At 47.5% G+C, this 27,539-nt stretch overlaps 13 protein-coding genes across 13 annotated transcripts; 6 read left to right on the top strand and 7 right to left on the bottom strand.

The window, feature by feature from the left end:
* Positions 1-1,222: 1,222 nt before the first annotated feature.
* On the top strand, positions 1,223-2,368 carry V1508DRAFT_139198 (eukaryotic phosphomannomutase). Its single transcript, XM_066935998.1, has 4 exons — positions 1,223-1,717; positions 1,773-1,835; positions 1,892-2,120; positions 2,180-2,368. Exons 1-4 carry the CDS (start codon positions 1,452-1,454, stop codon positions 2,282-2,284), a joined length of 663 nt encoding a protein of 220 aa, XP_066795615.1. The 5' UTR covers positions 1,223-1,451; the 3' UTR covers positions 2,285-2,368.
* A 30-nt stretch (positions 2,369-2,398) lies between these two features.
* On the bottom strand, positions 2,399-3,351 carry V1508DRAFT_418238 (uncharacterized protein). The gene has a single exon (XM_066940437.1). The coding sequence runs from the start codon at positions 3,143-3,145 to the stop codon at positions 2,453-2,455; it is 693 nt and encodes a 230-aa protein (XP_066795614.1). The 5' UTR covers positions 3,146-3,351; the 3' UTR covers positions 2,399-2,452.
* A 47-nt stretch (positions 3,352-3,398) lies between these two features.
* V1508DRAFT_418237 (uncharacterized protein) lies at positions 3,399-4,188 on the top strand. The gene is made up of 4 exons (XM_066940436.1): positions 3,399-3,689; positions 3,736-3,785; positions 3,847-3,878; positions 3,925-4,188. Exons 1-4 carry the CDS (start codon positions 3,644-3,646, stop codon positions 4,049-4,051), a joined length of 255 nt encoding a protein of 84 aa, XP_066795613.1. The 5' UTR covers positions 3,399-3,643; the 3' UTR covers positions 4,052-4,188.
* On the bottom strand, positions 4,055-5,070 carry V1508DRAFT_371210 (6,7-dimethyl-8-ribityllumazine synthase). Its single transcript, XM_066937481.1, has 2 exons — positions 4,950-5,070; positions 4,055-4,857 (listed from the first exon to the last, which is right to left on the bottom strand). Exons 1-2 carry the CDS (start codon positions 4,993-4,995, stop codon positions 4,310-4,312), a joined length of 594 nt encoding a protein of 197 aa, XP_066795612.1. The 5' UTR covers positions 4,996-5,070; the 3' UTR covers positions 4,055-4,309.
* A 102-nt stretch (positions 5,071-5,172) lies between these two features.
* Positions 5,173-8,246, bottom strand: V1508DRAFT_139462 (uncharacterized protein). The gene is made up of 2 exons (XM_066935999.1): positions 8,121-8,246; positions 5,173-7,935 (listed from the first exon to the last, which is right to left on the bottom strand). Exon 2 carries the CDS (start codon positions 7,915-7,917, stop codon positions 5,482-5,484), a length of 2,436 nt encoding a protein of 811 aa, XP_066795611.1. The 5' UTR covers positions 7,918-7,935; positions 8,121-8,246; the 3' UTR covers positions 5,173-5,481.
* Positions 8,247-9,169: 923 nt separating this feature from the next.
* Positions 9,170-10,515, bottom strand: V1508DRAFT_139520 (calponin homology domain-containing protein). Its single transcript, XM_066936000.1, has 4 exons — positions 10,395-10,515; positions 10,015-10,218; positions 9,376-9,942; positions 9,170-9,328 (listed from the first exon to the last, which is right to left on the bottom strand). The coding sequence occupies exons 2-4, from the start codon at positions 10,159-10,161 to the stop codon at positions 9,269-9,271; spliced, it is 774 nt and encodes a 257-aa protein (XP_066795610.1). The 5' UTR covers positions 10,162-10,218; positions 10,395-10,515; the 3' UTR covers positions 9,170-9,268.
* Positions 10,516-11,109: 594 nt separating this feature from the next.
* Positions 11,110-13,172, bottom strand: V1508DRAFT_418225 (uncharacterized protein). Its single transcript, XM_066940435.1, has one exon. It carries the CDS (start codon positions 12,957-12,959, stop codon positions 11,325-11,327), a length of 1,635 nt encoding a protein of 544 aa, XP_066795609.1. The 5' UTR covers positions 12,960-13,172; the 3' UTR covers positions 11,110-11,324.
* A 534-nt stretch (positions 13,173-13,706) lies between these two features.
* On the top strand, positions 13,707-15,328 carry V1508DRAFT_139092 (uncharacterized protein). The gene is made up of 5 exons (XM_066935996.1): positions 13,707-13,792; positions 13,847-13,970; positions 14,028-14,113; positions 14,165-15,074; positions 15,126-15,328. Exons 4-5 carry the CDS (start codon positions 14,196-14,198, stop codon positions 15,321-15,323), a joined length of 1,077 nt encoding a protein of 358 aa, XP_066795608.1. The 5' UTR covers positions 13,707-13,792; positions 13,847-13,970; positions 14,028-14,113; positions 14,165-14,195; the 3' UTR covers positions 15,324-15,328.
* Positions 15,328-16,286, bottom strand: V1508DRAFT_139103 (actin-related protein 2/3 complex subunit 5). Its single transcript, XM_066935997.1, has 3 exons — positions 15,880-16,286; positions 15,642-15,821; positions 15,328-15,593 (listed from the first exon to the last, which is right to left on the bottom strand). The coding sequence occupies exons 1-3, from the start codon at positions 16,105-16,107 to the stop codon at positions 15,531-15,533; spliced, it is 471 nt and encodes a 156-aa protein (XP_066795607.1). The 5' UTR covers positions 16,108-16,286; the 3' UTR covers positions 15,328-15,530.
* Positions 16,287-18,135: 1,849 nt separating this feature from the next.
* V1508DRAFT_404538 (putative polysaccharide biosynthesis protein) lies at positions 18,136-18,901 on the top strand (the record flags this gene model as incomplete). Its single annotated transcript, XM_066938638.1, has 6 exons — positions 18,136-18,186; positions 18,263-18,302; positions 18,357-18,411; positions 18,480-18,627; positions 18,690-18,765; positions 18,819-18,901. 6 exons carry the CDS (start codon positions 18,136-18,138, stop codon positions 18,899-18,901), a joined length of 453 nt encoding a protein of 150 aa, XP_066795606.1.
* Positions 18,902-18,950: 49 nt separating this feature from the next.
* Positions 18,951-20,855, bottom strand: V1508DRAFT_418212 (WD40-repeat-containing domain protein). Its single transcript, XM_066940434.1, has 2 exons — positions 20,654-20,855; positions 18,951-20,589 (listed from the first exon to the last, which is right to left on the bottom strand). The coding sequence occupies exons 1-2, from the start codon at positions 20,762-20,764 to the stop codon at positions 19,018-19,020; spliced, it is 1,683 nt and encodes a 560-aa protein (XP_066795605.1). The 5' UTR covers positions 20,765-20,855; the 3' UTR covers positions 18,951-19,017.
* A 282-nt stretch (positions 20,856-21,137) lies between these two features.
* V1508DRAFT_404536 (NUC091 domain-containing protein) lies at positions 21,138-22,912 on the top strand (the record flags this gene model as incomplete). The annotated part of the gene is made up of 2 exons (XM_066938637.1): positions 21,138-21,932; positions 22,247-22,912. The coding sequence occupies 2 exons, from the start codon at positions 21,138-21,140 to the stop codon at positions 22,910-22,912; spliced, it is 1,461 nt and encodes a 486-aa protein (XP_066795604.1).
* A 144-nt stretch (positions 22,913-23,056) lies between these two features.
* Positions 23,057-25,731, top strand: V1508DRAFT_138767 (uncharacterized protein). The gene is made up of 3 exons (XM_066935994.1): positions 23,057-24,291; positions 24,341-24,679; positions 24,732-25,731. The coding sequence occupies exons 1-3, from the start codon at positions 23,200-23,202 to the stop codon at positions 25,386-25,388; spliced, it is 2,088 nt and encodes a 695-aa protein (XP_066795603.1). The 5' UTR covers positions 23,057-23,199; the 3' UTR covers positions 25,389-25,731.
* The last annotated feature ends 1,808 nt before the right edge of the window (positions 25,732-27,539 follow it).

The following is a 27,539-nucleotide window of genomic DNA, read 5'->3' as shown; positions in this document are numbered from 1 at the left end:
TCCTATGGGGCCATCCATACCTTAAGTCGCATGGCAAGGTAAATAACTACAGCTCTGAGCTCTGTAATGTTAATACTGACATCTTAATGGAGAATTTGACTGGGTGGAGTGAAAGCTTCAGATTGCTTGAAGCAGGCGGCAACAGTATCTCTAGGCACAAGTGGCCATGGATCACAAGATTATACCCCGCAGGATTAGAATTATCTGGTCTTAAAGTCCTTTGCATACGCACGTTCAAGGCATGGGATTCCCTAAAAGTACTTGGATTCTGGATTTCTCAATCACATGCAAACCTATATGTAGACTAGTTGCTCGTCTAATCGTCTAATCGTGTATCGTCGCGGTAAGCACAAATAGAATCTCTATAAAAGCACCATAGCGCCACTGTTCGACGGCTGGTAGCTCTTTACTCTGTTTAATTCTTTTTCCTAGCTACAATTACATTCGCTTGCAATGGAGACATGACTGCGCGATATTGACCGTCAATATTTCAAGTATCGATTGCCGGTAAGAAATCGTAAAACCACTTTCTTTAATGACTTCAGTGGCTCTGCGATCTATTCCCATTCGATTCTCATTGGTGATCTACTAATACTAGATACAAATCATTGATCATAGTGCAATTAGTAAAGGATATTCCATAGATGAAATATAAAATATGTGAAAGACGTGCAGTAGCAGCGCTGAATCTGTGCCCTAACCCGGAACCGCCCTTTTTAAGCTCCGAGTGGAGCCCAACCGGATGAAGTTAGCACCAAGCTGCTTTTGGCAGCTGCGTCGCCCACTCGGCCTCGGTTGCGTATTTGTTGCTGCAGCGCTGTCGGGCTGGCGTTCCTTGCTGCCCCTGGATCATTGCTACGGTGGCCTTTTGCTTCCTTGCATTCGGACTCTTACTCCAATCGCATCTCCACGTCTTACGTTGTCATATCGCATACTTTAGGCGCGGTTCCGCTATTTCCGTAATTCATAATGTCAGACATTCTTCCTCTTGACCAGCGCGAGATCAAGGACACCATCGTCCTATTCGATGTCGACGGGACTCTTACTCCCGCTCGTTTAGTACGTACACTGGTTTATTCTAAGCTACCTTGTTTGAATAGGTGGACACTAGAGAAGACACCAGTACGTTTTTCGCATGGGATCTGCATTTTTCGAGGGAATTGCGTGCCGTAACGTGATCCGGGATGGATGTATTTCAGGTTACGCCTCTCGGCATTATTACAAGGCACGATGGCATCACAGTTCTATCCTACGGTTGGTGCTACATACGGATCTTTGGGATATGGCCACATTGCTACCGGTTCGAGTAATTGATACGAGTATATCTTATATACAACCATTGCTACTTTTGTCATGCAACATCTATACTAGTGTCTTCTCTGATCCACATCCAGCCACATCGTACTTTACCAATCAGCTATTAACTTGCTTCGCAGACTGTTGCCCCGGAGATGCTCACGCTTCTAAGCGAACTCCGCAAGAAGGTCGTTATCGGCTTCGTCGGCGGCAGTGATCTTGTTAAACAGCAGGAGCAGCTCGGTGAGGACGTCATCCACAACTTTGACTACTGTTTCTCCGAGAACGGCTTGACCGCCTACCGTCTCGGCGAGAAGCTCGCGTCTCAGAGCTTCATCAACTGGATTGGTGAGGACAAGTACCGAGCTCTCGTCAAGTGGATTCTGAGATACCTGTCTGACCTTGACCTACCTGTCGTCCGGTACGTGACTTATATACACATTGGTTGGGCCTGCGCTAATAAATGACTTTTATAGTGGTACTTTCATTGAGTTCCGAAACGGTATGATCAACGTTTCCCCTGTTGGGCGTAACGCATCGTATGTCCTTCGTCAATGCAGTACTCTACCTTTAATATCATCTAACAAGTTTATAGCACCCAGGAGCGCCTCGACTTCCTGAAATTCGATATTGAGCACGAAATCCGTGCGAAAATGATCGCTGCTCTAAAGGAGGCCTTCCCCGATTACGGCCTCACCTACTCCATTGGAGGTCAGATCTCGTTTGACGTCTTTCCCACCGGCTGGGACAAGACCTACTGCCTGCAGCAGGTAGAGAAGGAGGGTTTCAAGACCATACATTTCTTTGGCGACAAGTACTTTGAAGTGCGTTCATCGTATGAATATATGTTTTTTTAAACGCAAGTATGCTGATAATTGTATAGGGAGGTAACGATTATGAGATTTACACCGATCCGCGAACTATCGGCCACGCAGTTGACAGCCCAGAGGATACTATGCGCATCCTCAAGGAGGTCTTTTTCTCGTAAATTTATGAGAGTGTATATTGTTGCTTTATACTCGCTTTGTTTGGTTGCACAATAGAATGGTTAGCAGATACCTGTGGCATTGCTCAGGAGCAGCCCTCATGAATTGAAACCATACTATAATATTAACTCTCGACTACAACACAGCAAGCAATATACAACCAAAAAAATCTACGTAAGAAGCCGAATATACGCCAACACCAACGCAAAGGTACCTGTACAAACGCCAATCAGCCACTGCATGACCTGGAACTTCACTGCCTCTAACTGCGTCTTCACATTCGCAAGTTCCGAATCAATGCGCGTGTCCGTCTCTTTAATCTTGAGCTCGTGCACAGCAGCTTCCTCGCGTATCCTGCCCTTTTCCAAATTGAGGTCAAGCCGGACGTTGGCCTGAGTCTTTGCGATTTCTTCTTTGAGCTGGGTCTTCATTTTGTCCATGTTAGCCATTATGCGCTCGTGCTCATTTTTAACTTGCGCAGAGTCCGTCTTGTCGAGTGTGAGAAGTTCCGACCGGAGCTTGGTGAAATCAACTTTTTGCTGGTACGCTTGTCTGGATAATAGCTCCTTGCGGACCAAAGTAGCCGACAGCGAGTCCACTGACTCAGTAATAACCTCATTCAAAGCTTTCAAAACAGCTTCAGATTGATCGTCCTCGAATCCTGCGGATTGGAGCTTTTGCATAAATTTGAGGGTGTCAAAGTGATAATCAAACTGTGGCGAAGACGACGCGAATCCGCGCCTATGCGTCGCTGACGGTTTTTGTGTGCGAGCACAGAAATTCGAAGAAATAGATGAAGCGTAAGGAATAAGGACACGCCTTATTAGAGATAGTGGCAATCGAGGAACTGGTGATATGCTCATAATGTGCGGAATGAGATATGGCCGGCTCGCAGAACAATCACCTCAGATTAGCTCGCGTGGACCTGTTCTTATAATGCGTCTGGTATATCAGCTTTATCTGAACTGAAAGTCAAATCGCACATAGATGCTTTGCGTGAGTACAGCCCCTAGTCGATTATTCTAGTTGTCAATAACGAAGCTGTTGATGGAAATGTCAGATGTGGAGGTTGTGCTCATTTCGACACAAACCTGGAGTTGGGAGTTCTGGCCGGAAGGAATCGCTCGATGAGCGGTTTACCCCGACTGCCGTCGAGAATCACTCTCTCTTGATCATATTCACTGTTCAGACGCTGCCATTGGTCTGCTTATTGATCGGTTCGAGATCACCCTCTTTAAATATTGAATAGTAACAGCCTTATTATTAGAAGCAGCTATATATTCCGAGATATCCGGGCAATTGGATGGGAGTGGTTCGCATGTTGACACGCACCAGCGCCATTATACAATCACACCGCTACTATGGTAGTAAAAAGAGCAGGACGACTCACCGGACTTCAGAGAGATGGTATTTACTACTTAGTACTTAATTGAACTAGACTAACAGAAAGTAGTGCTGAGTCTGTACCGCTCATGTCTCCGCGCCATTAGGAAGAAGCCACCCGTACGAAATCTTTGCTGGACTGTAGTGAATTATTTGTTATCTTGACTAACGATACATACAGGAATCAAAGCATAACTTCCTTATCTTTACAAGGTATGTGATGTCAATGTCAATTATTCGCCAGCTAACGCGAATGCAGACAACAATTCCATCAGCATATTGACATTTCGAAATCCGACTTTACTACAATCGAGTATCTGCTTCGTAAAGGCCATCATCAACTCGAAACATACTCCAATGACGGAGTCCGCAACATTGCCGTGTAATCGTCTATTCCTACAGTAGACCGGCATTGTATTAGGGATCTAAGTCGCATAAGACTGCCGCTTGTACATGTATCATTCATCTGCGAAAATTGAAACTACAAGTATATCATCTGTAATACTAAATACAATATTTTAACAGTATTATGCCTATGCCTACACCAAGCAGCAGAAGCTATATTAAAATTTCGTCATCCACTCGTGATCTACCTACCTTTTATTTTTCTTTACAGATACCACAATGCGTCAGTCACTGACTACTTAGATCTTTCCCTTATTCCACAACCGGCTCTTCGCACCCATCTCAACCGCCGCTTCGCCCCAATCCAATCCATGATTATGTCCGCCCTCAGTCACACCCGCCCGCGCCAGAGCCTGCGCATCCGTCATGCACGCGAGCACACCGAAAATGACGGGGATACCTAGATCCAACTGGATTTTCATCAACGAGGTCGACACTGCCTCGCAGATGTATTCGAAGTGCATCGTCTCTCCCTTGATCAGGCACCCGATCGCAATGATAGCGTCAAAAGGTTTCGTCCCAACGTTTGGCAGTGTGTCGGGCGCGTCGCCGGCGAGTAGGTCGAGTGCTGCAGCGCCGGATGTGGCGGCCGATGACTGGATTTGGGAGGCTGCGTAGAGTCGTGTGACGGCAAAGGGGAGCTCGTAGGAGCCTGGCACGGCTTCGATTGTGATGTTCTCTTCCTTTACTCCAAGGGCGAGCATGCGTTCCTTCGCTCCAGAAACCAGGGGGCTGATGACCGTCGTGTTCCAGCGGGCGTGGACAATGCCGATGCGGAGATCGCTGCCTAGGATATGTTAACACGACCGTCGCTCTTCATAGGAAGCTCCCAAAGTAGAGCGTCGACATCTGAGAAGTTCAATGAAGAGGTTAAGGTACCAGAGATAGTAGCCTCAATATGGCCAGGTCCTTTGATAGATGCCATTGTATATTTTGCAGTACAGGGTTCTCTACGTTGTGTAGAGAGTGTCGAATGTATTAGTATTGCTGTGAATGAACTGTAAACTCGAGATTCAATCTGGGCGGGGCTGCCAGTCCTACAATCAAGCCGCACAGACCGTGTATGGCATCACTATGGCCACAAATCATAGCAGGCAAATAACGTAACGTGACCTTAGTAATGATGGGCACGAACGCAACATCAATCAGTCTTGAAGTCATCGCAACTGTCGTCCAGTCCACAATTAATTAATCACACATGTTACTATACTAACAAGTCGCAATATACCAAATCCTCTGAATACATCCAATCACTCTCTAACTAATAACGAAATATGCAACCCAATACAAAAATTAAAATTACCAAGATGCACTTTTCTCATCATTTTCCGTGATCTACCTAATACCACAAATGCGACAAGTGAAAAGACAGATAATTCAACAAAAGACACTTGCTGTTTTCTATTGCCACTTAACTCTCGGCCGCTGTCTCGCTCGTAGATGCAGAAACCGGCGATGACACATTCACGGTCCGCCGCAGCTTCCAAGCCTTCCGAAGAGTCGACTTCTGCTTGCGAAGACGCTCCCATTCTCTTGACTCGTTATCCTCAGCGCCACCATCGTACGGCTCGTCTTGTGCATCACTCTGGGCAACAGAAGCAGATAATGCTGGTGTTCTTATAAGAAGCGCCGGTGCTAGTTCTTTGTTATTATCTACAATACGAATGGTATCCGCCGCCAACGCCCCAACCGTGCTTCCATGACGGTGAGACGTGATACCCGGCTGTTCAAGAGGACTTGGCGGATGATCTTGACTAGAACGAGAATCGCGAACAGATGGCGCTCCCATTTCGTATTGATAATTCAAATTAGTGAGTGAATGCTGCGTGGATATCGTTCTATACCGTGACGGATTAGCTGCGCTGCTCGACAATGGAGCTGGCACTTGACCCTGAAGATTACCCGGGGATGCTGGGACTGGAGAATAGTATGTGCTTGCGCGGACACTGTTCGCCGGTGAAGGAATACGCCGCGTAGCCTCCTGTACTGGGGAAGAGGGTTGTGGGCCACTTTGCAACATTTGCTGCATCATCTGCATCTGGAGTCCAAGGAACTTCTGCATCTGCATCTGCAAATCCGGCGAGATTCCTGAATTGTCGGGCGGCGGTTGCATGTGTGGTTGCATAGGCGGCTGCACAGGCGGCGGTTGCATGGGTAACAGCTGAGGTGAAGGCGGATACATGTATGGAGCTGGAGGCTGCGGGGAGTGTGACATGGATCCCCGCTGAAATGGAGAAGCCGGCCGAATATCATACGGACTGGCAGCCTGCATATGCATGTTGAGCATGCTGCGTCGGTGGAGTTTTGCTTCCTGTTCACGGGCAATCTCGTGGATTAAACCTCGCGGCGTCGGCATCGCCTGTTGAAACTGAGGGTCGAACATTGGATCGAGCATTTGTTCCGGAAGTGTTAGGCCTCGTGGATATGGAACTGGGGCAAGAGCAGGCGGGAAACTCTGGACTTGCATTTGACTAGGATAGATTGAAGCAGGCTTTGAAGACATTGGACGTGAGGTGATGGACGGTGGAGTACCGCGGTGCCGACCAGGTAATCCATGCGCATGTAGGATGGCCAGCGGAACCTCATCATCATCGTACTCATCCTCAGGAAGCAGCTGTGATGAGCCGGGCAATGTTGGTAACTGTCCGCCCGCGCGCGTACCAGGCACGGGCGGAGGAGGCAGTGGCGCCGAATTACCAGTAACCTTCCGCATTTGCTGTCGATAAACCGCCAGATTCGCGTCCTGTCGCTGCTTCAACTTGAGGGCCTCCTGAAGCGTCTCTGAATCCGAATCCGATTTGAAAAATCCCTCGTTATCTGACTCGCTGTTTTCATCGTTGTCGTCATCATTTAGATCTGGCGACTCTGTTTGCTTGAGTCGATATTTCTCGAATTCGGAAACTGTCATCACTCGTTTTTCTCTAGTCAGCAACCCTGGGGCAGGTGCGGGCTCGTCCTCCGATTTCTGTAAGTACGAGACGACTTCGGGTGGCAACTCTACTTTGGCGTTCTCTGGACTATCGGGCACGGCAGTGGCCTTCGACGCCTCTACTGTACCCCGTCTCTTTAACTCCTCCGCGCCTTTTCTCATCAGCTCTGCTTCACTTCTGCGATTCCGTTCGGCAAAAGATTCGTCCGACTCCTCTCCGTCGTCATCACTCAAATTCAACGCACTGAGGCGCCGCTCCACTTGCTCAGGCGACTTCTGTAGCATTTTGTCTAAAGAATGCGAACTTGAAGACGTCTCCAACCGTCCGGCGCTACCGTTCCCGTAATAATATCCCATAGAATCATTCCGCGAATGCTTCGCACGCAACGACAGGAGCTCGTCGTCCGACTGTGCGACTTGTAATCCGGGGCCTGAACCAAAATATCCGCCGTTAGATGGCGACATTCGCTCCGGCCATGATAATTCCTGACGAGAGCTACTGCGCGTCGTGACGAAGGCCGCGGCTGAGGGCGCAGGGAGTGTTGGCGACGAGAATACGCTGACTTGGTGCTCGTCCGGCGCTGCAGATTTCATGTAGCCTGGCATTGGCGGTTCGAAGACCACTTGGTCAAAGAAATTCGGCTTGTTTTCCTGTGCGATTGACATTGGGGGCGGCGTACGAGGTCCGGAAGAGGAGGGGACAGTCGACGTTGACCCACGTACGGAAGCGGGAGCGTAGTGCGACGGACCGCCGTACGAACTGGAATCACTTGGTCTCCGACTATGCGTCGGATGTGTGTGCAAGAAATCTCGGGGATAAGGCGGCGTCGCAGAGGTCGTGGTAGGAGGATGGTAAGGCTCTTTCGGATCGTCAACCGAATTGTGTTTGCGCGGGAGTATAGGCAGCTTGAGAGGCATGCCTTGAATTTCAGAAGCCTGATGAGAGATGGTTAGAAATGGTTAACATATCTACTATGTAAATCTGCATGGCGTGGTAAAGAAAATGTGCATCGCCTGGGTGGTGAGCCCATTGCTGAGACAAAAATAAACGTAAACAATAACTCCGGTTGGGGCATTGCGGCTTTGCCTTCCAGTTACACGTCGAGAATGACAGTACATACCTAAGCCGATATCTACTTCTCTATAGATCACCAATTTGAGCACACTGAGATACGGGTATGCGATCAGCAATGTCGACGTTGAGCGTTGAAAAATTGGTCGAGGTGTACCGTTGAGTGAGTCCCAGAACGGATGCCGTCGGCTCCAGTTGCAGATAAAACGCACGCCCAAGCTGAACCCAAGTGCTGCAAATCGGCGAAACCAGGTGACTTTTCCCAATTTCACACGCGTTTATACATGCAGAAAAATAGAATGCTTCTCGATTACATAAGATGCTACAACCAGCAGCTACAGTGGGGAACTGCTGCTCTTCTAGAGATAATAATAAATCGAATATGCCAGTTCGACAAGTACTCGGTTGGTTTACTTTCAATGTCGCCGGTCTCGCCAAAATATATGAGCCAAAGTCCTCGCCTCCTCCAGTCTACATCCGCATATTTTCGTATATTGTCTTAAGACTCATTATGTAATTAAAATATATTTGAATACGTTAATGTGCGAGAAAAATTAGCTACGACACATGTTCGTTCGCGTGCTAAATTTACGATCGACGTAATAAGGTACGACGCCCCACTATTGCACTACGAGTATTTCCAACAGTTCAACAGCATATTGAACCCTCCAGCATGCCGATCGTATTTTTAGCATATAGATATAAAAAGGTCTTTTCATATTCACTATCATAAAGCTGACTATATCGGCTAGCAAACAAATTTCGTATTAGTCGTCACATTCATGCAGGCGTGCATGCTTGTGAGACAAAGGTGCTAAATTTGGTCGTGCGGCTCAAGTTACAGCTGCATAGTTCAAACCCTCTGGCATAACTGGCATAACTGTAGTACTGTTGCTGTATAGCAATCGATTGTAGACATATTCGACACGTCTCTGCGACGCGAACTATGACGCGTCTCAGACGCCACTGCCACAAGCTCCATGATATGATGATCCACATTGGCTTGCTATCGTTAACAGATTTTGCTTGTCTTCCATATTGCTTATGTGACTCTCCCAATATATCTACTGTATATGCTCCGGAATAATACTAAAATATAGAAAATGAACAAATCAAAAATCCCATAATAAATTACAATAAAATATTGACAATGAAATAAATCTTTAAATAAGGGTGCAAACCCCGGCGTATTCGAATTCAAAATGTCTCCTCGTCATCTGGGACACCGTCGGCCTGGTCTGGTATCTCAAAACCGTCCTACAACCGATTAGCACAAAACTTTCACTGTAGTCATCGGAACTCACCTCAGTGGTGTATAAAATATCCTGAACCTGCTTAATCAAAAAATCCTTCTCCGCATTAATCTCCTGTCCAGACTCCGCAAGCGCAGCGTCTTCGTCCGCGACAGCCTGCACCAAAATCTCAATTTCCCGCAACTTATTGAAATAGAAATCCCGTTCGCGCTCTAACCCTTCCGCCTGTTCCTTCAACGCCGCGCTTTCGGCCTGCAGCTGTGCAACCTGGACACCCGTCGAAGGCGTTCTATTTCTTGGAGCAGCTCCTGTGGCAGATGCACTGCTGGAACTCACCTTCCGACTCGACACCACCGATGCTGCGCGCGGCGCAGGAGGGGCGGCCGCGGTAGAAGAGGTCATACCCGGTCCCTTGCGCCTTGCGATAGGGTCATAGTCGCCGCCTGGGTAGTACTGGTCCCAGAATCTCTTGACCCATTGCAAGAATTCGAGATTATCCTGGAACTTGCATTTTGTCAGCCGCTCCACGGGAATAGTTTTATCGATTTTGTGGTGTAGGAAGACTGCTTGCAGGACTTTGAAGTTACCGATGTATTGGTATTCCGAGTTCACATTGAACTATGTACCGTTAACGGAACTCTGCCGCAAAATACTCACATCTGGAAGATGCACCAATTATCAAGAACGCACCTTGACTTTAGCCATAGGCACGTCGCCAAAGATACTGTCAAAGATCTGACAAAGCGGGGCACCGGTGCCGCATTGCTCGACCCTTGTGAGGCTGAGCTGCAGAAGGTCGTTCATCCACGATATTAGTTCCTGTCTAGATTCGCCCATGCTGAATGGTAAGAAAATTTATCCGCCGGCGTCGTAAACGGTGATTGGATTCTGATGCTGTGTTGTTAATGCGGAGGATCCTACAAAGTATAATAACAATCAACCCAAGAATCTGACATAATTATCGTTAGTACACTATATATATAATGCTATATAGCATGTACATCGTGACGACGATTCGAGTCGTCGGGCATCCTTGCTTTGTCATCCGCCTCAAGCACTCAAATGCATACCTTACTATATGTCCCAAATAAAATTCAATGGATATTCAAGTACAATCGACGCCCGGCACGTTTGGTATGCGTTGCGGTGCTGACAAGTAAAGTAGATACCGAACGAAACGCAACTTTCGTGTTTGTTTATTTTCCTCATGCGAGGGATGCCCCCAACCCTTGAGCAGGCACGAGTTGAAGTGACATTTTGGGTCCTTGTGTCATCCACAAAATCACGTGACCCGCGCTATGCCGTGTTTGGATGACAATTCTGACCCCTCTTTAGTTCTGCAAAATATTTTTACAAAATCAAAGTTTGCGCAGTTTTTTAACATCCGTTACTGACTTCGGCTAGTATTGCGCTGCTTACACTTAATAGCTGCAGCACCGGTATATAACTCATGAAAAGCCTGCCAGTGTCCTACTATATTCCACATCGTCACACAAAGCACCAAAATTTCCAATCCTCGGAAATCTTGTTGCATATTCATCATATTAAATATTCAGAATGTATTGACACATAGTCTAGATGATTATAACAGAGATCTCCTATATTGAATCGGCGACTGTGCTAGACCAGAGTCTTTACGATTCAAAAGCAAAATTAAATTGGGCCCTGAACAAGCCTCATCGGGTTAGGGCGGCGAAAATGCAATTTTACCCGAACTTTAAAATTACATAAGTTTTCAGTTTCATATCGAATACTTTACTACGTGTCATGTGATGGGCCCTTGAGAATAACTGAAAAATCTATTGCCATATTATCTACGTAATATTATATAATACCGTACATGAAAGATGACAATCAGAATGCATGCAAAAACGAAAATAAAAATATCTAAAGGAGTCACATACTAGCGGCTTATTGTACAAAATATTAAAACAAACACCAAATAACCTGAATATCCAAATAAATCCTGCTACGCATTCTAAACCATAAATATCCAGCTACTACTTAAATGCGGTTGCCACTACCTTGTTGTCGACGGTTTTGGAAGCTTGGGCGGATTTGGTGGATTTGGCGGATTTGGTGGATTTGGTGGATTTGGTGGATTTGGTGGATTTGGTGCTTTTGACGCTCTCAGATTTACTGTCGGAAATATCCTGTGCGACACTTTCGAAAAATTCCAAGTTCTCGGCGATCATCTTGTCCCGTACCTCCGCCACTCGAGCTTTCTTCTCAGCCCATAGGTGCACGGGTAAAAACGAAATGTCTCCGAAGGAGTCCATTTCAGTCTGGCCTTCCTTCTGAATCCACATCGCGTCTTCCGGAATCTGTGAGTATGCTTTCGCAATGGTGGAATTGACGAGTAACGGTGTTCCGACAATCAGCGCCGTCGCGACAGTGGACGACGCCTGGTTCTCGATATATGCTGCTGATGCGAAGGCGGGGATCATCGCGACAGACTTGCCCAAGTGTTCAAAGTACTCTGGGAACGTTAGATCGCGAACATAAACAATGCGATTTTGTATCGTCTCAGGCACTGTGAGATTATCGCCGGAACCGACTAGATGCAATTTGACTTGCGGTCGGACCTGCGCGTACTGCTGGAAAATGCGGTCATAGTTGCGGCGCCATGGCTCATACTTTCCGGGAATCGCACCGAATGGCTCGACAAAGTCGACTTCAATGTCCACCTCGTTTGCCTTGAAGACTGGATGTATGACTGGTGCTTTGTAGACGACCTTATCGCCGGTGCCAAAGAATGTGGGGAAGTTTTTCTGCACGTAGCTTTGTACGTGTGGTGCCAAGACGACAATCTCCCATTGTCCCTTCTCAATCCAAGGGACCATGTATTTGATCTGCTCTGCGTACTGCGAATTTCCCGTGGATCGGGCGTCCCACTTGCCCGGTTCATGCGCGATACATTGCACACGAGTTCCGGCCTCGAGCCACTTTGAAATGGTCTTGTTCGCTTTAACGATATCTTCCGGACAGCTGGTGAGGAAAAGTAAATCTGGTGTGCCAATTTTAGGAGAAATGAACCGTTCATCGACCAGCTGCAGTTGGTAGGGCTTGAATTCCCGTTCAAGTAATGGGCCAACGCCAAAGCGGGTATATCCAGAGGCCCCGGCAATGAGCGTCACATTTACACTTGGCAGACTCGAGAATGCACTAAGTAGAGGAAGGACGACCTCATAATGGTAGCGAGGGATGTTCATAAGGAAGATAGTAATAGGACTGCGCTTATCTGTCGTTGGGAGGACGATGTCCTTGACGGGCTGCTTATCGGCCACCGCGTCAGTGATTGCTGGAACTGGAAACGCAGGAGGAGGCGGTGGTGATGGTGGTTGTGGTGGCTGCGCGTCGGATGCAAGCGTCTCTGGCGCCGCAGGAGGCGATGACTGAGAAGCCAATTTCTCAGACACGGACAACTTGCCATTCTCCATTACGGGTTCGGCGTTCTGCCATGGAGGCACATAGCTGGAGCCGGAGGACGCGTGCGCGCTTGATGGCGAGTATATGCCCTGGTCGAGAGCAGAGCGAGAAGACTTCGGCGTCGGAGCAGCGAACAGGATGAGGACGACGATGCATGCGCCGACAATGCGGACAGCGTGCCAGCCAGTGAAGCGAAAGTATGGCATGGCGACGGCAGGACCAGTACGAATGCGAGTGTGAGGGAGCGAGTGAGAGCGAGAAGATGAAGGCGAATGGTGAAGAACGAGCAGGCACGAGACGGTAAGTAAAGAGGAGAGCAAGCAGCACTTCACGGATCGAAGTCGATGGTCGGCCGCTGCAGCCGTGCAAACAGCGAGCGGGCCACCGAAAAAGACAAAGTGCTGCAGCACCGGCGCGACTCTCGTGGCCCCTGTAGTGGTAAACAAATCACCGCTTTTGCTAGTGGACAGCAGTCGCGCAGCGCGCACCAGAACAACGCCTCAATTGCGACCGCCACACACACCTACTCGACGAGACGGCATCGTTAACTTGCTGGGCAGCTCTGGGCCCTCGAGCAACCAGAACAGAACGGATAGGCACAAATAATAAGTTGTCGTGTGATTTTGAGCACTGCCATGAAATTGTTAAGCGCGGCCAGTCCAATTCTTTATTCTTACTAGTCAGGCTCTTGCTTACTTTACATGATGGACCATATATCATGGCTGTTAAAATTTGAATACGTCCTCTGCAGGCCCTGATTATAACATTTTTAGGTTGTAAACCTACTTATATATCACATGGACAACTTAAGTAATGCCGAATGCGGCAATCATGCCAGACTCAGTCGCAAAATAATCTCTCTTCAAGAAATACCGACAACTTATATGAGGCATATGCTCGGATACGTTATGGCCAGTCCTGTGATTATTTTGGTTGATCGATTAAAGTATCAAAAGACAGTTATAGCAATCGCTGTCACTACAGGATCCCCTGGTTACCGTAGCAACACCCTGTACGTACATATCTATAATAACACGCTGTATGTATGCCTCATATCTATTGATTGTGTAACACCTTGTTTACCCCTTGCCAGTGCTGGGCCACCCATTTCGCGAGCTCGGTTCAGCGAGCGAACAGGTGTCCTGCTCCTAATTTGGCTCTGCTCAATAAACTTCTTGGACACATTTAATGATCAGATGCTGAGCAACTGTCGACCGGTATATTTTACTGTCATAAATTGACTACACTTTGACCTACTGCTAACGATTGAACAGAAATTTTAGGAGAGTAGGAGGCACGCTAACTACCTGAGCCTTGAGCGTTACAACTTATACTATCTCGAGATTATTATGTCAGCAAGGTAAATAATTACAGCCTGTTGATGATAAAACATTAACCCTAGACGATGTAGCATGACTCTCAATTAGAGCAAGGTGGCCAGAATGGCAGAATCGGCAGACTCAGAACGGACGCACCCGCCCCGCATCCAGCACGGGTCCTTCGCCATAGGTATGGCCGCGGGCTTCGTTCTTTCCAGCATTTTTCCCGCACCATCAACGTACCTTCGCTCCCTAATCGTCCGCCTGTTTGACATCCTCGCTGTGTTGCTAGTATGGACCGTGATCTTAATTATCTTCTTCTCTGCATACAAAATCGGCGTCGACAAAGACACCGATTTCCTAAGTCACGTCTGCAAGGCGTTGAAATCTGCCCGACAGCATATCGCGACAACGACTGTGCCTACTGATAAGCAAGAAAAAGAATCAGTATCACCTTCATCAGAATTTGCTGCTCGACCATATCCGTTCGTGCATCAAGCCAACAGAGAACCGTTGCAATCAAGATCGCCGAACCAATCTGCGCCGTCTCCCTCGGCTACGTCACTGAAGACTGGGGAATCGGCTGCGTCGATTAGTAGGGTTAGATCGCGATCGCCGACAAAACCCGGGGTGACGTCTTCCAACGAATGTTTGTCATTCAGGCCGTATGACAGTTATGATAACGACAAGGAAAATAGCAAGAACAAACGCAGCCATTGGACATCATTGTCTTCTTCTGGAAAGTCGACCAAGTCAAAGGAAAAAGACTCATCACCTGACCCAAAGACGACAAATAGCCCGACAGTGTCAGCATCGGCGACACGAGATCCGAATAAGATCCCGCTGGTAGCGGCATATGTTAGGCCGGACGCCGATGCAAAATGGACAAAACTTAACGGAAAGGGATTGACATTGAAAATCACTCCTGAGGGATTACTTCTCAGTGACGAAACTGAAATTCGAGGCGGCGACCTGAAGGCATGGATGCTCTCGTTGATCGAGGTAAGTGCATCCAATTTTACAAGACAAAGAATTGAAAGTAACGAGGTATAGCACGACGTATCTGGCCATTCAGTAATGCGGGTGACAACACAAACCAATCCTGTATTACAAGTAGTCTACGTGTTTCAGGAAGATGAGCGCTGGAAAGTAACGTTAGGTATTCATGCTCTGAAGCGAGACCTGCAGGTGAGTGGTATGCAGGTAAAAGAAGTCGATGGAATGAAAATTCTGGGTGACATTGAAAATTGATTTGTCAGTATCATATGATGCATTTATTCGTTAGTTTATTTGGTCTACATTCGAGGTTTTGCTGTATTGTGCATTTCTTGGCCAACATAGGCATCTGAAAATTGGAACATGTAGGCATCTTTCTATCTAATGCTATAGTACAGTGTACATATCCACGGGCCACGTCGATCAATTCAAAGACAGTATATTCGCAAATATCCATTTCGCTCAAACTGTTCGCCGGTCGGACAAGTATCGAACAATAGCTCCCAAGCCAGCGATCTCAGTAACCTAACTCATTAGTCTGTTGCTTACATACCCCGATCAGACAGTTCATACCTTCTCAAACCAAGCAAGCAGAACTCCGGAAATCCCATGAGTCTCGGGCACGCTCATCCCTTTGTACAAGTACTTTATAAGGGTATCCCGCTGCTCGGAGGACAATTTTTCGACAACCCGGCTCATGTCACTCGATTTTATAGTAGACAGGAGTTCCAACACAGTAGCCAAATGAATCTTCTGCTGTCGAATTAGCACCTTCCCTGCACCAACAAATATCATAGCACAAAAGGCGTACTTTAATTTCCTCGCTGCTCGTATACGGCGACTGATCTAACGCAGCCTCCAGCGCACCAAAATGATCTCCACGCGACAACGAGCCGCGGATCGATTGGTCGATCGATTGGATTTCGGGCACGCTGAGAGGCGGGAGATTGGCGATGCTGGGAGGGATAAGATACTCAGGCTCGATGTTGTTCTCCGGGTCTAGCGCGTCGATGTCGATACGGCGGAAATCTAAGGCCATCGTGGGTGTTAGTGTGTAGAGGCAGTTGGACTTGAGTGTTGATTTTGATTCGATAGCTTAGTCTGGAGTATGTGGCTTTTGATAGAGCTCACGGATGATGATATCGAGATTGCCGGAGTGATGTGGTCTAGAGTTCCTTGCGGCTCTGGGCGTTGGGAAATAGAGTTTGTATCATCTAGCTAACCACCAGAATCAACACCAAACGACATCTATTGCTCGCAAACATATGCACATACATGTATTCGTTATTCATTACGAGTGCGGTAATTCTCAAGTCAACTGTACATGGTTTGGGACCTATGATGTAGGGACTGCTGCGCGCGTCGGACACGGCAATATGTTACGAGTAAGGATTCCCGATGCGACTTTCTAGACGCTCAGCGTTGTACGCTACGTTCGATAGAAGATGCTTGGTCTTCTTCGCTGTCTCATTTAAATGCAGGACCAATACGGGCCAGGGAAATGTGCTTTATGAAGGATTCAGAAGCCGCAAACCACCTGGAAGACAAGATAGATGCGCCATGTACGTGCTGTATTCAGATTACGATCGAAGAACTTAGCAAAGAATCGAGAATAAAAAATAGGTCCAAACGGGTGCGAACAAATTACTCCTGCAGCACAAGAACAATTACAAAGAATCACTTGGCACACCTGCGCACGAACTCAGAGTACCATTACTCTCCGCTTTATCATACGCTGGTTAACATCCGTAATTAAACTCTTGCAGTCAAAAGTCAAAATCTACTGAGATAGGGTCGATTCCCGTCCAAGGTCCACTGGTCGTAACATGTCCTTTAGTTTCAAGCCGATGTCGCCGACGTGCTTCTTGGACGGATTACTGATGATTCGCTCCATCAAGTCCTAAGTTTAAACACGGCTACTTTCTCGCTCTAGTATATGAATAGACATACACTTCTGGATGCCAACCAGATCTTGACGGAGCCTGGATCACGCGCCGGAATATTTCCACCGCGAGAGCTGACAATTTCCCGAACTATACTCGATTTTCGTATTCAATATTCTCAAATAGTTTATCCTCATCAATGCACAATTTGTGCTTCAAAATATTTCTGAATAAATTCTTCTTTTATCCCAATGGCGGGACTCTCGTCGGTCCTCAGGACAACTCAAACTGTCTCCTTTGTTCCGTTCAACCACAACTTGACAATCTCTACAGCCTTCTCATATCGACTCAAAGTCCCGCCGTCAACCACTAATGCATTAGAAATATCGTCAATATGGGAATATCCCGGCAAGCGGTCAGGCTCGCGATGCGACTGTTTCCAGTCGCCCGTAAAACTTGTCCTGGAACGAGATGGATAGTCAAAGTACAGGTCCACGAGACATGTCTCAGCGCATTGTCGGATCCTATGACCAATTGTGACTGGCACGTTAGACCGCACACGATTCGGGAAGGTCTCTATTGTGGCAGTAGCAGTAGCCACGTCATATGACATTCGTATAAACCGGGAGCAGTCCATAGAATAACCAGTAACATATATCGATATGAATAGCATACAAACCAGTAACTTCTATCTGGAGGGGCAAAGTCAACTCACTAAATTCATCTGGCGGAAGGTTGACGTTACATTCTAGCTCATGATGCTCTTCACGAACTCCATTCCCTATAAATGACAGTGACTTCCTGAACTCAGTCGACATACTTCCCCAGTATGTGAGCTCAGCAGACGATCTGGCATCTGCATTCTATCAGTTCCATGCTAACCGTTGTCATCAGCGATGTCGAAGGCATGGGGTTAGGAATGTCTAAAGTGGGTCCCTGACCACTCCGCTTCCGGTCTCTCTATGCGGGCAATTTAGCACCCAGAATACAAATTAGGTGGACCGCTGACTATATGCTCGGTTTTCGCAGCCTATTACCCGGCTCTAAAAGCATAAGGGTTTCCAGTAGTCAAGTCTTTTTGAAGATTTTGATTGTGCAACTGACAAATTTATGCTTGGATCATTATTTAACGTAAACGAGGAATCATCTCTATCAGTACATTATTATTTGGAAAATCATACAAAATGTCTGACGCGAAACGATTTGATGCCGAAAATGCAGAGAATCTTGAAGACGTGAGCCATTTTGACGATCATTGGGCGCTGGGTGCCTGATCTGTTAAATGAATAAATAGAGCTAACGGAGGCATAGATTGAGAAGCAGTTTGCTGTAAAGGCGGTCATGCAAGCACGTAAGATGCAGTCGTGATGTTACTCGTGCATACCTACATCTAACGTTGTGTTAGAAACTTACTGGAATTTATTGGAAAAAGTTAAGGGATCGACGTTGCGTTTGACGAGGTATGTATCTATTTACATGTCTGTCCGAAAATGAGTGGTGAATGAATAGCGGAGGTTAATAATTGTAGACTGGACGACGAGATATATGACCATTTTATTAAAGACTTTCCCGAGTACGAATCCGCGGAAGCCGTGGCTGAGATAGACGAAGATGATATGAAATCGCCAAAAGGAAAAGAACGGTGGCGCAAGTTCATGAATACTTACGAAAAGACTGTATGTGGCTATAGGTGTGAGTCCGATGTTTCTAGGAAATTATGCTACTGACGTCGCTGCAGATTCATGATTTTAATTTTGGAACACTATTAAGAACTGGATCCAAGGACGACTACGAAGAGAAAACCACTATCTTCGGTATAGATTTCGAACTCCAATGCTACCCGAAAGTCGTTGCTAATAAAATGTAGTTCCCCGGATGCAGTTTTTGGCCGTCGAGATTGCGCGAAACAAGCATGGCTTGAACGACTGGATTTGTGATAAAGGAGCGTAAACAGACTCGATTCCGCACTTCGTTATGTCATTAAGGGTGGAGCATAGAGTTTGTAACATAGAACAATCATGCGCCAGTATATTTTACAACGACATACTATACATTTCCCATCCACATTAATCCCAGTAGTGAATTTTAGAATCTAATCCGCCTGTCACAACTTTACTCGTCTCCTGCGGATGCGCCGCAATGCAAGTCAGTGCTTTCTCATGCGCCTTGAACTTACTCTTCATTTGTGTCGTCTTCCAGTCCCAGAAGCAGGCGTAGCCGCCAGAATCTCCGGACATCAAAAACTGGCCGTCTGGTGTGAAATCAAGACCGACCGCATATCCAGCACAGTTATTGCCTCGGAAAACTTTCTTACGATTCTGTCGGAACCTGTCCGTTGCGCCAAAGACAAGGATTTGGTTGTCAAGACTTTGTGCGGCGACGTATTTGCCGGCTGGATGAGGCGCTACCGTGGGCATGGAGTGTTGCTGCGGGTCAGCGATGTACTTAATCGGCACGTTGATCTGCCATTCCCACACTCGTATAGACTTGTCGTCTGATGTGGTCATAAACCGCCGATTCTCGTCCACAAATGTGATGCTGTTCACGGCCCCGAGGTGGTGATCGTACTCTTGTATAACTGCTCCTGAATTGGTATCGAACTGCACAATTTTCTTATCCGAGGTACCGACCAGGAATTGATCCTGTTTATCCTCGTCTGGATTAAAGCGGATTACATTCGGGGTCTTGCCGGTTGAGAATCGTGAAATAACTTTACCAGTCTCGGTGTCCCACAGTTTGATCTTCGTGTCATAGGATGCCGAGAGAAATTTTGTACCGTCGTTCGTAAACCAGATATCCTTGACCGCCTTCGTGTGGCCCAAATATGACCGCAACAGCTCCCGCTCGTGATAACAATCCCACAACTTGATCTTCGCATCGACACCAGATGATAGGAGCAAGTGGCCATGCCTCGGAAAGAATCGAAGGGCTGTAACGCCTTTATTGTGTCCTGTCCATGTATATATCCGTCGCTTTGGAATAAAGCATTCTTGATCGCCGGGGTCTTTGTCGAGGCTGATGTCCAAGTCCCTCGGAACGTGCATATATGTCCGTCCCAGATAATCGTACAACTGAGATCCGTGAAACTGAGTCTTTTCCATATGGCCAGTTGATGTAACTTTCTCTGGCGGCGGAGTGACGGCTTCTTGTTTCTCTTCCTCACTCAATTCTTCCTCCTCTTGGGATTCGGACGATGATGCATTTGCATCAGTGTACGCCGCCCAAGGGCCCTTATAAGCATTATCGCCATCCAGCACGCTCGAGTCGCCACTCTTCTGTCTCTTCGCTTTCAATTCCCGGTTATCCTTCTTACTAGCTCTAACATCTAATATGTCCTTTCCCTCATTCCGTTCCGCTTTCTCCACGTCGCCAACATAAGGCCCAAACTGATTCGTATGAAGTGACGGATCACGGGCGTATCCAAGGGTCTGGTACGTCCGATGTTGCACCCTGAAAACCGCGTCATTGAAGGACTGTTCCTCAGCGTATCCTGTGAGCAGGTTCTTCCGTTTCAATGACGACTCGCCGTTGGGATTGGCGGGACCCACGAACGGACGTGTAAGTTCGTCGTAGGTCGGATTATATGCCACGACTTTATCGGTCACTTTAGGAATCAAGGCTTGTGATGCCGCATGGTCCTACTCAATGTTAATCCGTGTAGAGCATGACAATTTCCCTTAGTGCAGATCTGGATAGGCATACCTGGAAGACGAATGTCGATATTGGAGCCATAGCAACTTGTGGCAATGGCGGCAGATCGTCTAAAGCTGTTTGGGAAGGGGAACCCCCCGCATCACTGTGATCTGATCCCATATCAGATGCTCCAAAATACGTCCTAATAGATATTCAATCGCAATGCAGATACTTATGAATCTGCTGTTCAATGCGCTACAAGAGGTTTAGCAGGGTAATAATCAAGGAAGATGCATTTGAAAAATGATAGGGTACGGGTTGGTCTCATATCTCACATAGCATTAAAGCTGCTGCGGGTACATTTATGTCTTATTCGTGCATAAAATTTGGCTTCATGCAGACTTTATGGTGCCTAAGCTCCTGGCCGCCAAAATTTTTTCCGGTTCGAAGTTTTCCTTCCGGACCTCTTCCTCTGCAAAAATTTTGTTCGTACTTCTGAGAAGATTTGTAGTCGGACTTGTAAGTTTTTCTACAATTTCGCACAATCATTACAATGGGAGTAGCGAAGAAGGAAAAGAGTCGTGTTGCCCGCGAGGGCCGTGACAAGCCCGGCAACTTGAAGTTGAAAGGCGAGAACTTTTACCGGGACACTGCGAAGGTCAAACGTCTGAATATGTACAAGGAAGGACGTGCGCAGCGCAACACGAAGGGCGAGATTACGAAATCTGCGTCATTTCAGTCGACTGAGTTGCCGACTGCGAGAATTGAGCCGAATCGACGGTGGTTTGGCAATACTCGAGTTATTGCTCAACATACCTTGACGCAGTTCAGAGAGGCGCTGGGCGCGACAAAGAAGAATCCATATCAGGTTTTACTGAGACAGAATAAGCTACCAATGTCGTTACTGGAAGAAGAGACTGCGAATGCGAATGCGAAGGTGCAGATTGTAGAGACGGAGCCGTTCAGTCAAACGTTTGGACCTAAAGCGCAGCGCAAGAAACCGAAGGTTACTGCCGGATCGCTTGATGATCTTGCTGAGAAGACGGTTCTGGATCACGAGGAGTACGAGCAGAAGTTGGAGAACGAGGCGCTGATGTCCGTTGCGACTCCTACGGACTGGATCCAGGAGGCGCGGGAGGCTATATTTTCCAAGGGCCAGTCGAAGCGTATCTGGAACGAGTTGTACAAGGTCATTGATTCATCTGACGTTGTCGTTCATGTTCTCGATGCCCGTGATCCGCTCGGAACTCGTTGTCAGTCAGTTGAGCAGTATATTAAGAAAGAGGCCCCACACAAGCATCTCATTTTCGTGCTGAACAAGTGTGATCTTGTCCCTACTTGGGTGGCTGTAAGTGATATTATATTTCTGAATCGTTTTGCATTTTGCCATATGGCCCCACTGTTAGTCAAGAATCCTCTGTACGTCGGTGTTCTCGTAACATTTGTCGTTTACAGTTCCATGAGGGGAAGTCTGTTACAACTTTGGGAGATTGAACTGCAATTTATCCAGTATGTTTTGCATGAGTTGAGTATGGGCTGGGCAACTTCGGTCGCCCCCAATGCCGGATGCTCTTAGTTAGCAAATGTACATCTATTATTATTTTTTTCTGTTGTGTTATTAGTTTGCGTGTCGGGTGTATGGACTGAGCTAACACTTTACAGGCTGCGTGGGTCAAGTCGCTATCGAAAGAGTATCCGACTCTGGCATTCCATGCTTCCATCAACCATTCATTCGGCAAGGGCACACTTATCCAACTGCTCCGGCAGTTCTCATTGCTGCACTCGGACCGGAAGCAGATATCCGTGGGATTCATCGGGTATCCGAACACTGGAAAGTCTTCTATTATCAATACGATTCGCCAAAAGAAGGTTTGCACTGTCGCGCCGATTCCCGGGGAGACCAAAGTATGGCAGTACATCACACTCATGAAGCGGATTTACCTGATTGATTGCCCTGGTGTGGTACCGCCGAGTACGAAGGACACGGAGACGGATATCCTCCTACGAGGCGTAGTCCGAGTGGAGAACGTGTCCAATCCGGAGCAGTACATCCCCGCACTTTTGGAGCGGTGCAAGTCGTCGCATGTGGAGAAGACGTATGATATTGCGGGGTGGAAGGAGGCGTCAGAGTTTTTGGAGATGCTAGCCCGTAAGTCCGGGCGGCTACTCAAGGGCGGTGAGCCGGATGAGAATGGTGTCGCGAAGATGGTGTTGAATGATTTCACGCGGGGTCGGATTCCGTGGTACATTGCTCCACCGGATGACCGCGACGACGACGGAGACGCAGGCGAGACATCTGTGAGGGAGGGCGCCAGCGCCAGTGCATAATCGTGATACATGGGTCAACTTTGTGCAGATAATATGGGTATATCGTTTAATTGGCATGAATGGGCGATGGGTGATCGGATCGGAAGGTAGTAAAAAGTGTGGTTTACACGGCGTTTGGGATAGCATTATGAGTTAGTTTGTGTTAGTATGTGCCAGACAATGGCTGTAATGTCACATTAGTCCTGCGCTTGGGTCTGTCGTGAAACTCCCATCTGGGCCGCGCAATTGATTGTTGGCGTTGGCTAATCCGTTGGCCCGGATACCTTAGTGGATCTTTCAGTGGGACAATGGAAGAGAAAACGTCACTTGACGGTGCGGCTTGGATTCCCCACACTAACCTTGTCCCACCGGGGTTTGCAAGTGGGGTTGCCTTAGACTACATCCTTGCTGCACCCGTGTCTCCGAAGCTCTGTCGTCCCCGCTTCCTCAACCGCCAAAGCCATATAAATATATATGGATTGTTCATTGCTACTACTCGCTGCTCTTTGCACTCCAGCACATCGACCATCACCACCATGGCGGCCCTCCTGTATCCACTCGTCTCCTTCTCTACCACCACTACCATTCCATCAACATTGTACGACTCTGATGCAGTCGCCAAACCCCTTAAGGACGATGACGTCAAAACAATTGCTGATACCTTCGTCGCCTCTCTCAACCGCGCCCTAGACAGAAAGTCCATCGCCGAAGTGACAAACCACTTCATCGACCGCGGGTTCTGGCGCGATCTGCTGGCTCTTGAGTGGGACTTTCACACCATCCAGGGCAAGGATCAGATCGGCGAATTCCTCACCAAGAATCTCGAGACATCCGGGCTCAAGAATTTCGAAATCGATTCCGCTGCGCTACTTCCCGTCGTCATAACTCCTCAGGAAGGACTGGAATGGGTCCAGGTTTTCTTGACATTTGAGACAAAAATAGGCAAGGGCGCTGCCATCGCTCGCTTGGTCCGTGATGTCCATGATGCCAACAAGATCAAGGCATTCACGTTGTACACTGGTCTCGAGTCTCTGAACGGGTTTGAGGAGCGCATCGGCCGCAACCGTGTTCTCGGCGTCGACCACGGGCAACACGCGGGCCGCAAGTCGTGGACAGAAAAGCGCAAGGAAGAGGTCGCCAATGCCGACCCGGCTGTTCTTATAGTTGGTGGTGGCCAGGCGGGCTTGACCGTCGCTGCGCGTTTGAAGATGATGGGTGTTGGACACTTGATTATTGAACGTAACCAAAGGGTGGGCGATAACTGGAGAAAGAGATACAAATTCTTGGTGCTCCATGACCCGGTTTACTACGATCATCTGCCGTACATCCCCTTCCCTGATTCCTGGCCTGTGTTCACTCCTAAGGACAAGCTGGCAGATTTCTTTGAGAGCTATGCTAGCGTAAGTGATCTGTGCAATACTCACTATCTGTGCTGATCCTTTTTGGCAGATGCTCGAATTAAACATCTGGACTGAAACTAGTCTCGAGTCCGCCGTCTACGATAACAAGACGAATACCTGGACCGTCAAAGTTATTCGCAATGATGGCTCCTCTCACGAGTTTCACCCGCGTCACATTGTGCAGGCCACCGGCCACTCTGGCGAACCTAACATTCCGACATTCAAGGGCCAAGAAAAGTTCAAGGGAAAACTAGTTCACTCCAGCCAGCATACAACCGGTGCGGATTTCAAGGGCCAGAAGGCTGTTGTCGTTGGTTGTTGCAACAGTGGCCACGATATCGCGCACGATTTCTATGAGCAGGGTGCCGACGTCACCGTTTACCAACGAGTAAGTTCTCTCCTTGTTGACTATTGTCTACGAAAGCTCTAACGGGGGGTAGAGCTCCACTTATGTGATGTCATCCGAGAACGGTCTTGGTGCTCTCTTCGAGGGGTTATACGACCCGAATGGTCCTCCTCTGGACCAAGCCGATTTGATCTTCTACAGCACACCACTGAAGGTTCACCATCTCCTTCACCAAGGTCTCACCAAGAAGATTGCGGCACTCGATAAGACAATCTTAGATGGCTTGGAGAAGGCTGGATTCAAGCTTGATTATGGCTACGAAGGTTCCGGATTCTTGATGAAATATTATCGTCGTGGCGGGGGCTACTACCTCGATGTTGGATGCTCGACGCTCATAGCTGACGGCCGTGTCAAGATTAAGCAGGGAAGTGGCATCTCAGAGTTCACCGAGGACGGTATCAAGTTTAGCGACGGTACAGAGTTGAAGGCAGATATCGTGGTCTTGGCCACCGGGTACAAGAACATGCGCGAGACAGCCCGCAAGATCTTTGGTGACAAGGTTGCGGATCGTTGCAGAGATGTGTGGGGACTGAACGAGGAGAATGAGTTGAACACCATGTGGAGAGATAGCGGACATCCTGGATTCTGGTTCCACGGCGGTAATTTATCACATTGCAGGTTCTTCTCGAAGCGATTGGCATTGCAGATTTTGGCGGAGGAGCAGGGATTGAAGGATCGAGATCGCGCTTAAGTTTATTGTATTTGATGACATTGCGTATGGTTGCTGGTACAATGCTTTACAAGCTGAAATAGCACATAATAATGAATTTGGAGTCGATACTTTGACAGGGTTTGAGAACTTTGCCGGAATTATATTAGGAATAAGCCGCAAACTCATACGCTAGTTTTCCAATATACACCAGCAATAATAGTCTACTACGCGATTGGCCTGAGTTATACGCACGAACTGTAACTCTATGCTGACAGACAAACAGTCCTGCGTGCATTTTGTCGGGCTTCCGCCAGCGATCCTTGTTCGAGTTTTTGTCAATTTGTCACACTTCTTCAAATTATTAGTATGGCGCTGACGTCACTGCGTCGCGTTTCAATCAACGAACCAAAACCTCTATTCTCCTAATCACGCAGCACCAGTCGCTGACTGGCATTGTGAGAAGCAAATCTGGCGGGTAGACCCGTTAGCTCCAACCGGACTGCTTGTTATCTTATATTACGAACACTGCTCTCTGGCATCCTTTTCAAATGATTAACTCAACAATGTCGTCAGTCCTCCGTAATGATTCTAGTCAGAAGACGTTAACTGAGTCTTTGATAACGACTATGTGACTACTCTCTCAAGATTCGGTTTCTGTCAGCTTTTATTATAGGAATTATGAAGTTGATGCCATACTACTAGTACTGGCTCTGCTAGAGCATGGTTACAAAGCCGAATCACTCTCAGATAGTCTGTGGGAGAGGTTAACGAAAACTGTGGACCAAAGGCAAGACCTACTATTATCGGATCGGCGCGTCATATAAAAGGATTTCGTCATCAAGCCGCACCACTCCGAAAGCTTCTCTAACCTGGCAAGACGTTTCAGGACGGCTTTATAAATCAAATCAGCATGTTTGATAAGTGCAGTCGTGGATTGGACGCACGCGATGTTGCAAGATTTGTTGATTCCTATGATGGTCATAACTAGTCCCACGCCGTCTGATAGCATTGTTTCCAGTATTCAAAAGGAATTGAAAGAAAAAGCTTATAACGAGTCGTCTTGATGGAGTATAGCAGACTAATGCATTGTTCGTGATGGCTGGTTATCCGTGGTGGGACGTTTGAAGGACAGAAATGCACCCAGGAATATCTCTGATGAGATAGCCATCGAACGGTTGGACCGTAGGATGGACTCAGACACTGAGGAAGGTTTGTCAGTGACCAAGTCATAGCATATTGCCGTAAATTAGCTCTCGAGGATCATTAATGTTAGACATGGACATTCCAGTAGAATGACTGAAGACAGCTTCAGTGTTTGTCGCTGTAAACGCGGTGGAGATGTGTAGATATGTCTTAATGTTAGGTGATAGACGTGATGGTCTCAGTAAACGTTCAATGTCTTTGGCACAAGATCGCACCACGGCAAACAAGTAGTAATAAGAACGATGCCCATTATATGGGGGAAATTTCTAAGATCTGTCTGCGGCCAATTTTTTTTAACGAGATTTGTTTCAGATTTACTGCAAGGCACAATTCCAACTAATAGAACATTAATTTATTGCTTAACAAATCATGCATCGTAATTTCCACAACAGCCAGTCCCAACGCCGGTGCTGCAATGCAATTCGCTGACAATCCAAATCGCATCCGTCATCTTATCTTCCGAAGCTCCATGGAAACGTTTTCAAATAGTACTCCACCTCCAAACGCTGCATAAACTTCTATTCTACCTTTACGCATCAACCTGATGCTCACCAACCCATCCGGCACCAGTCAAGCGGCTTCGATATGCGCCCTTCGCCACCGCGAGAAAGACTAGCAACTCTAACTCCACGCTTTTCTTCCCCGCAAGAGATTGAGCAATCGCGGCACGACGGATGCGACGCTCTGTGTCATAAGACACATCAGACCCCGCAGGCGAATAGGGAAACTCTCAAAACTTCTTCACACGCTCACTTCCCCAAACACAAGCAGTGCTCGTGCGAGAAATTGGAACCTCAGACCGTTTCAGGAAACCTCAGACCGCACGGTGGAAGCGGTCATGCAGTTTGCGTGCTTTCGAATCAGGACTGGAATAGCAGCCGGGCTGTTTCGTCGAATGTAGATGTGACTGTGAAATAAAATTTGCAGAATGAGAACCCTGAAACCCAGACGAGACACATGCTCGATGGCAATTTAGAGTGGTTTCCT

This window comes from Lipomyces doorenjongii, assembly GCF_038497915.1.
Source record: "Lipomyces doorenjongii strain NRRL Y-27504 unplaced genomic scaffold V1508scaffold_27, whole genome shotgun sequence".
NCBI classification, from domain to species: Eukaryota; Fungi; Ascomycota; class Lipomycetes; order Lipomycetales; family Lipomycetaceae; genus Lipomyces; species Lipomyces doorenjongii.
Note: the sequence above shows the minus strand (reverse complement) of the source record. Positions and strands in the feature narration are given on the sequence as shown.

Coding starts and splice junctions, on each gene's coding strand:
- V1508DRAFT_139198 (XM_066935998.1), top strand. CDS start 1,452: ATGCTCACGCTTCTAAGCGAACTCCGCAAGAAGGTCGTTATCGGCTTC. Junction 1,718..1,772: donor CTTGACCTACCTGTCGTCCG/GTACGTGACTTA, acceptor TGACTTTTATAG/TGGTACTTTCATTGAGTTCC. Junction 1,836..1,891: donor CCTGTTGGGCGTAACGCATC/GTATGTCCTTCG, acceptor ACAAGTTTATAG/CACCCAGGAGCGCCTCGACT.
- V1508DRAFT_418238 (XM_066940437.1), bottom strand. CDS start 3,145: ATGAGCATATCACCAGTTCCTCGATTGCCACTATCTCTAATAAGGCGT.
- V1508DRAFT_418237 (XM_066940436.1), top strand. CDS start 3,644: ATGGTAGTAAAAAGAGCAGGACGACTCACCGGACTTCAGAGAGATG. Junction 3,786..3,846: donor CCATTAGGAAGAAGCCACCC/GTACGAAATCTT, acceptor CGATACATACAG/GAATCAAAGCATAACTTCCT. Junction 3,879..3,924: donor AACTTCCTTATCTTTACAAG/GTATGTGATGTC, acceptor ACGCGAATGCAG/ACAACAATTCCATCAGCATA.
- V1508DRAFT_371210 (XM_066937481.1), bottom strand. CDS start 4,995: ATGGCATCTATCAAAGGACCTGGCCATATTGAGGCTACTATCTCTG. Junction 4,858..4,949: donor TATTGAGGCTACTATCTCTG/GTACCTTAACCT, acceptor AACATATCCTAG/GCAGCGATCTCCGCATCGGC.
- V1508DRAFT_139462 (XM_066935999.1), bottom strand. CDS start 7,917: ATGCCTCTCAAGCTGCCTATACTCCCGCGCAAACACAATTCGGTTGAC.
- V1508DRAFT_139520 (XM_066936000.1), bottom strand. CDS start 10,161: ATGGGCGAATCTAGACAGGAACTAATATCGTGGATGAACGACCTTCTG. Junction 9,943..10,014: donor TGCCTATGGCTAAAGTCAAG/GTGCGTTCTTGA, acceptor AACGGTACATAG/TTCAATGTGAACTCGGAATA. Junction 9,329..9,375: donor ATATTTTATACACCACTGAG/GTGAGTTCCGAT, acceptor AATCGGTTGTAG/GACGGTTTTGAGATACCAGA.
- V1508DRAFT_418225 (XM_066940435.1), bottom strand. CDS start 12,959: ATGCCATACTTTCGCTTCACTGGCTGGCACGCTGTCCGCATTGTCGGC.
- V1508DRAFT_139092 (XM_066935996.1), top strand. CDS start 14,196: ATGGCAGAATCGGCAGACTCAGAACGGACGCACCCGCCCCGCATCCAG. Junction 15,075..15,125: donor GGATGCTCTCGTTGATCGAG/GTAAGTGCATCC, acceptor AACGAGGTATAG/CACGACGTATCTGGCCATTC.
- V1508DRAFT_139103 (XM_066935997.1), bottom strand. CDS start 16,107: ATGGCCTTAGATTTCCGCCGTATCGACATCGACGCGCTAGACCCGGAG. Junction 15,822..15,879: donor CGAGCAGCGAGGAAATTAAA/GTACGCCTTTTG, acceptor ATTCGACAGCAG/AAGATTCATTTGGCTACTGT. Junction 15,594..15,641: donor TGCTTGCTTGGTTTGAGAAG/GTATGAACTGTC, acceptor CTAATGAGTTAG/GTTACTGAGATCGCTGGCTT.
- V1508DRAFT_418212 (XM_066940434.1), bottom strand. CDS start 20,764: ATGGGATCAGATCACAGTGATGCGGGGGGTTCCCCTTCCCAAACAGCT. Junction 20,590..20,653: donor TATCGACATTCGTCTTCCAG/GTATGCCTATCC, acceptor AACATTGAGTAG/GACCATGCGGCATCACAAGC.
- V1508DRAFT_138767 (XM_066935994.1), top strand. CDS start 23,200: ATGGAAGAGAAAACGTCACTTGACGGTGCGGCTTGGATTCCCCACACT. Junction 24,292..24,340: donor TCTTTGAGAGCTATGCTAGC/GTAAGTGATCTG, acceptor CCTTTTTGGCAG/ATGCTCGAATTAAACATCTG. Junction 24,680..24,731: donor ACGTCACCGTTTACCAACGA/GTAAGTTCTCTC, acceptor AACGGGGGGTAG/AGCTCCACTTATGTGATGTC.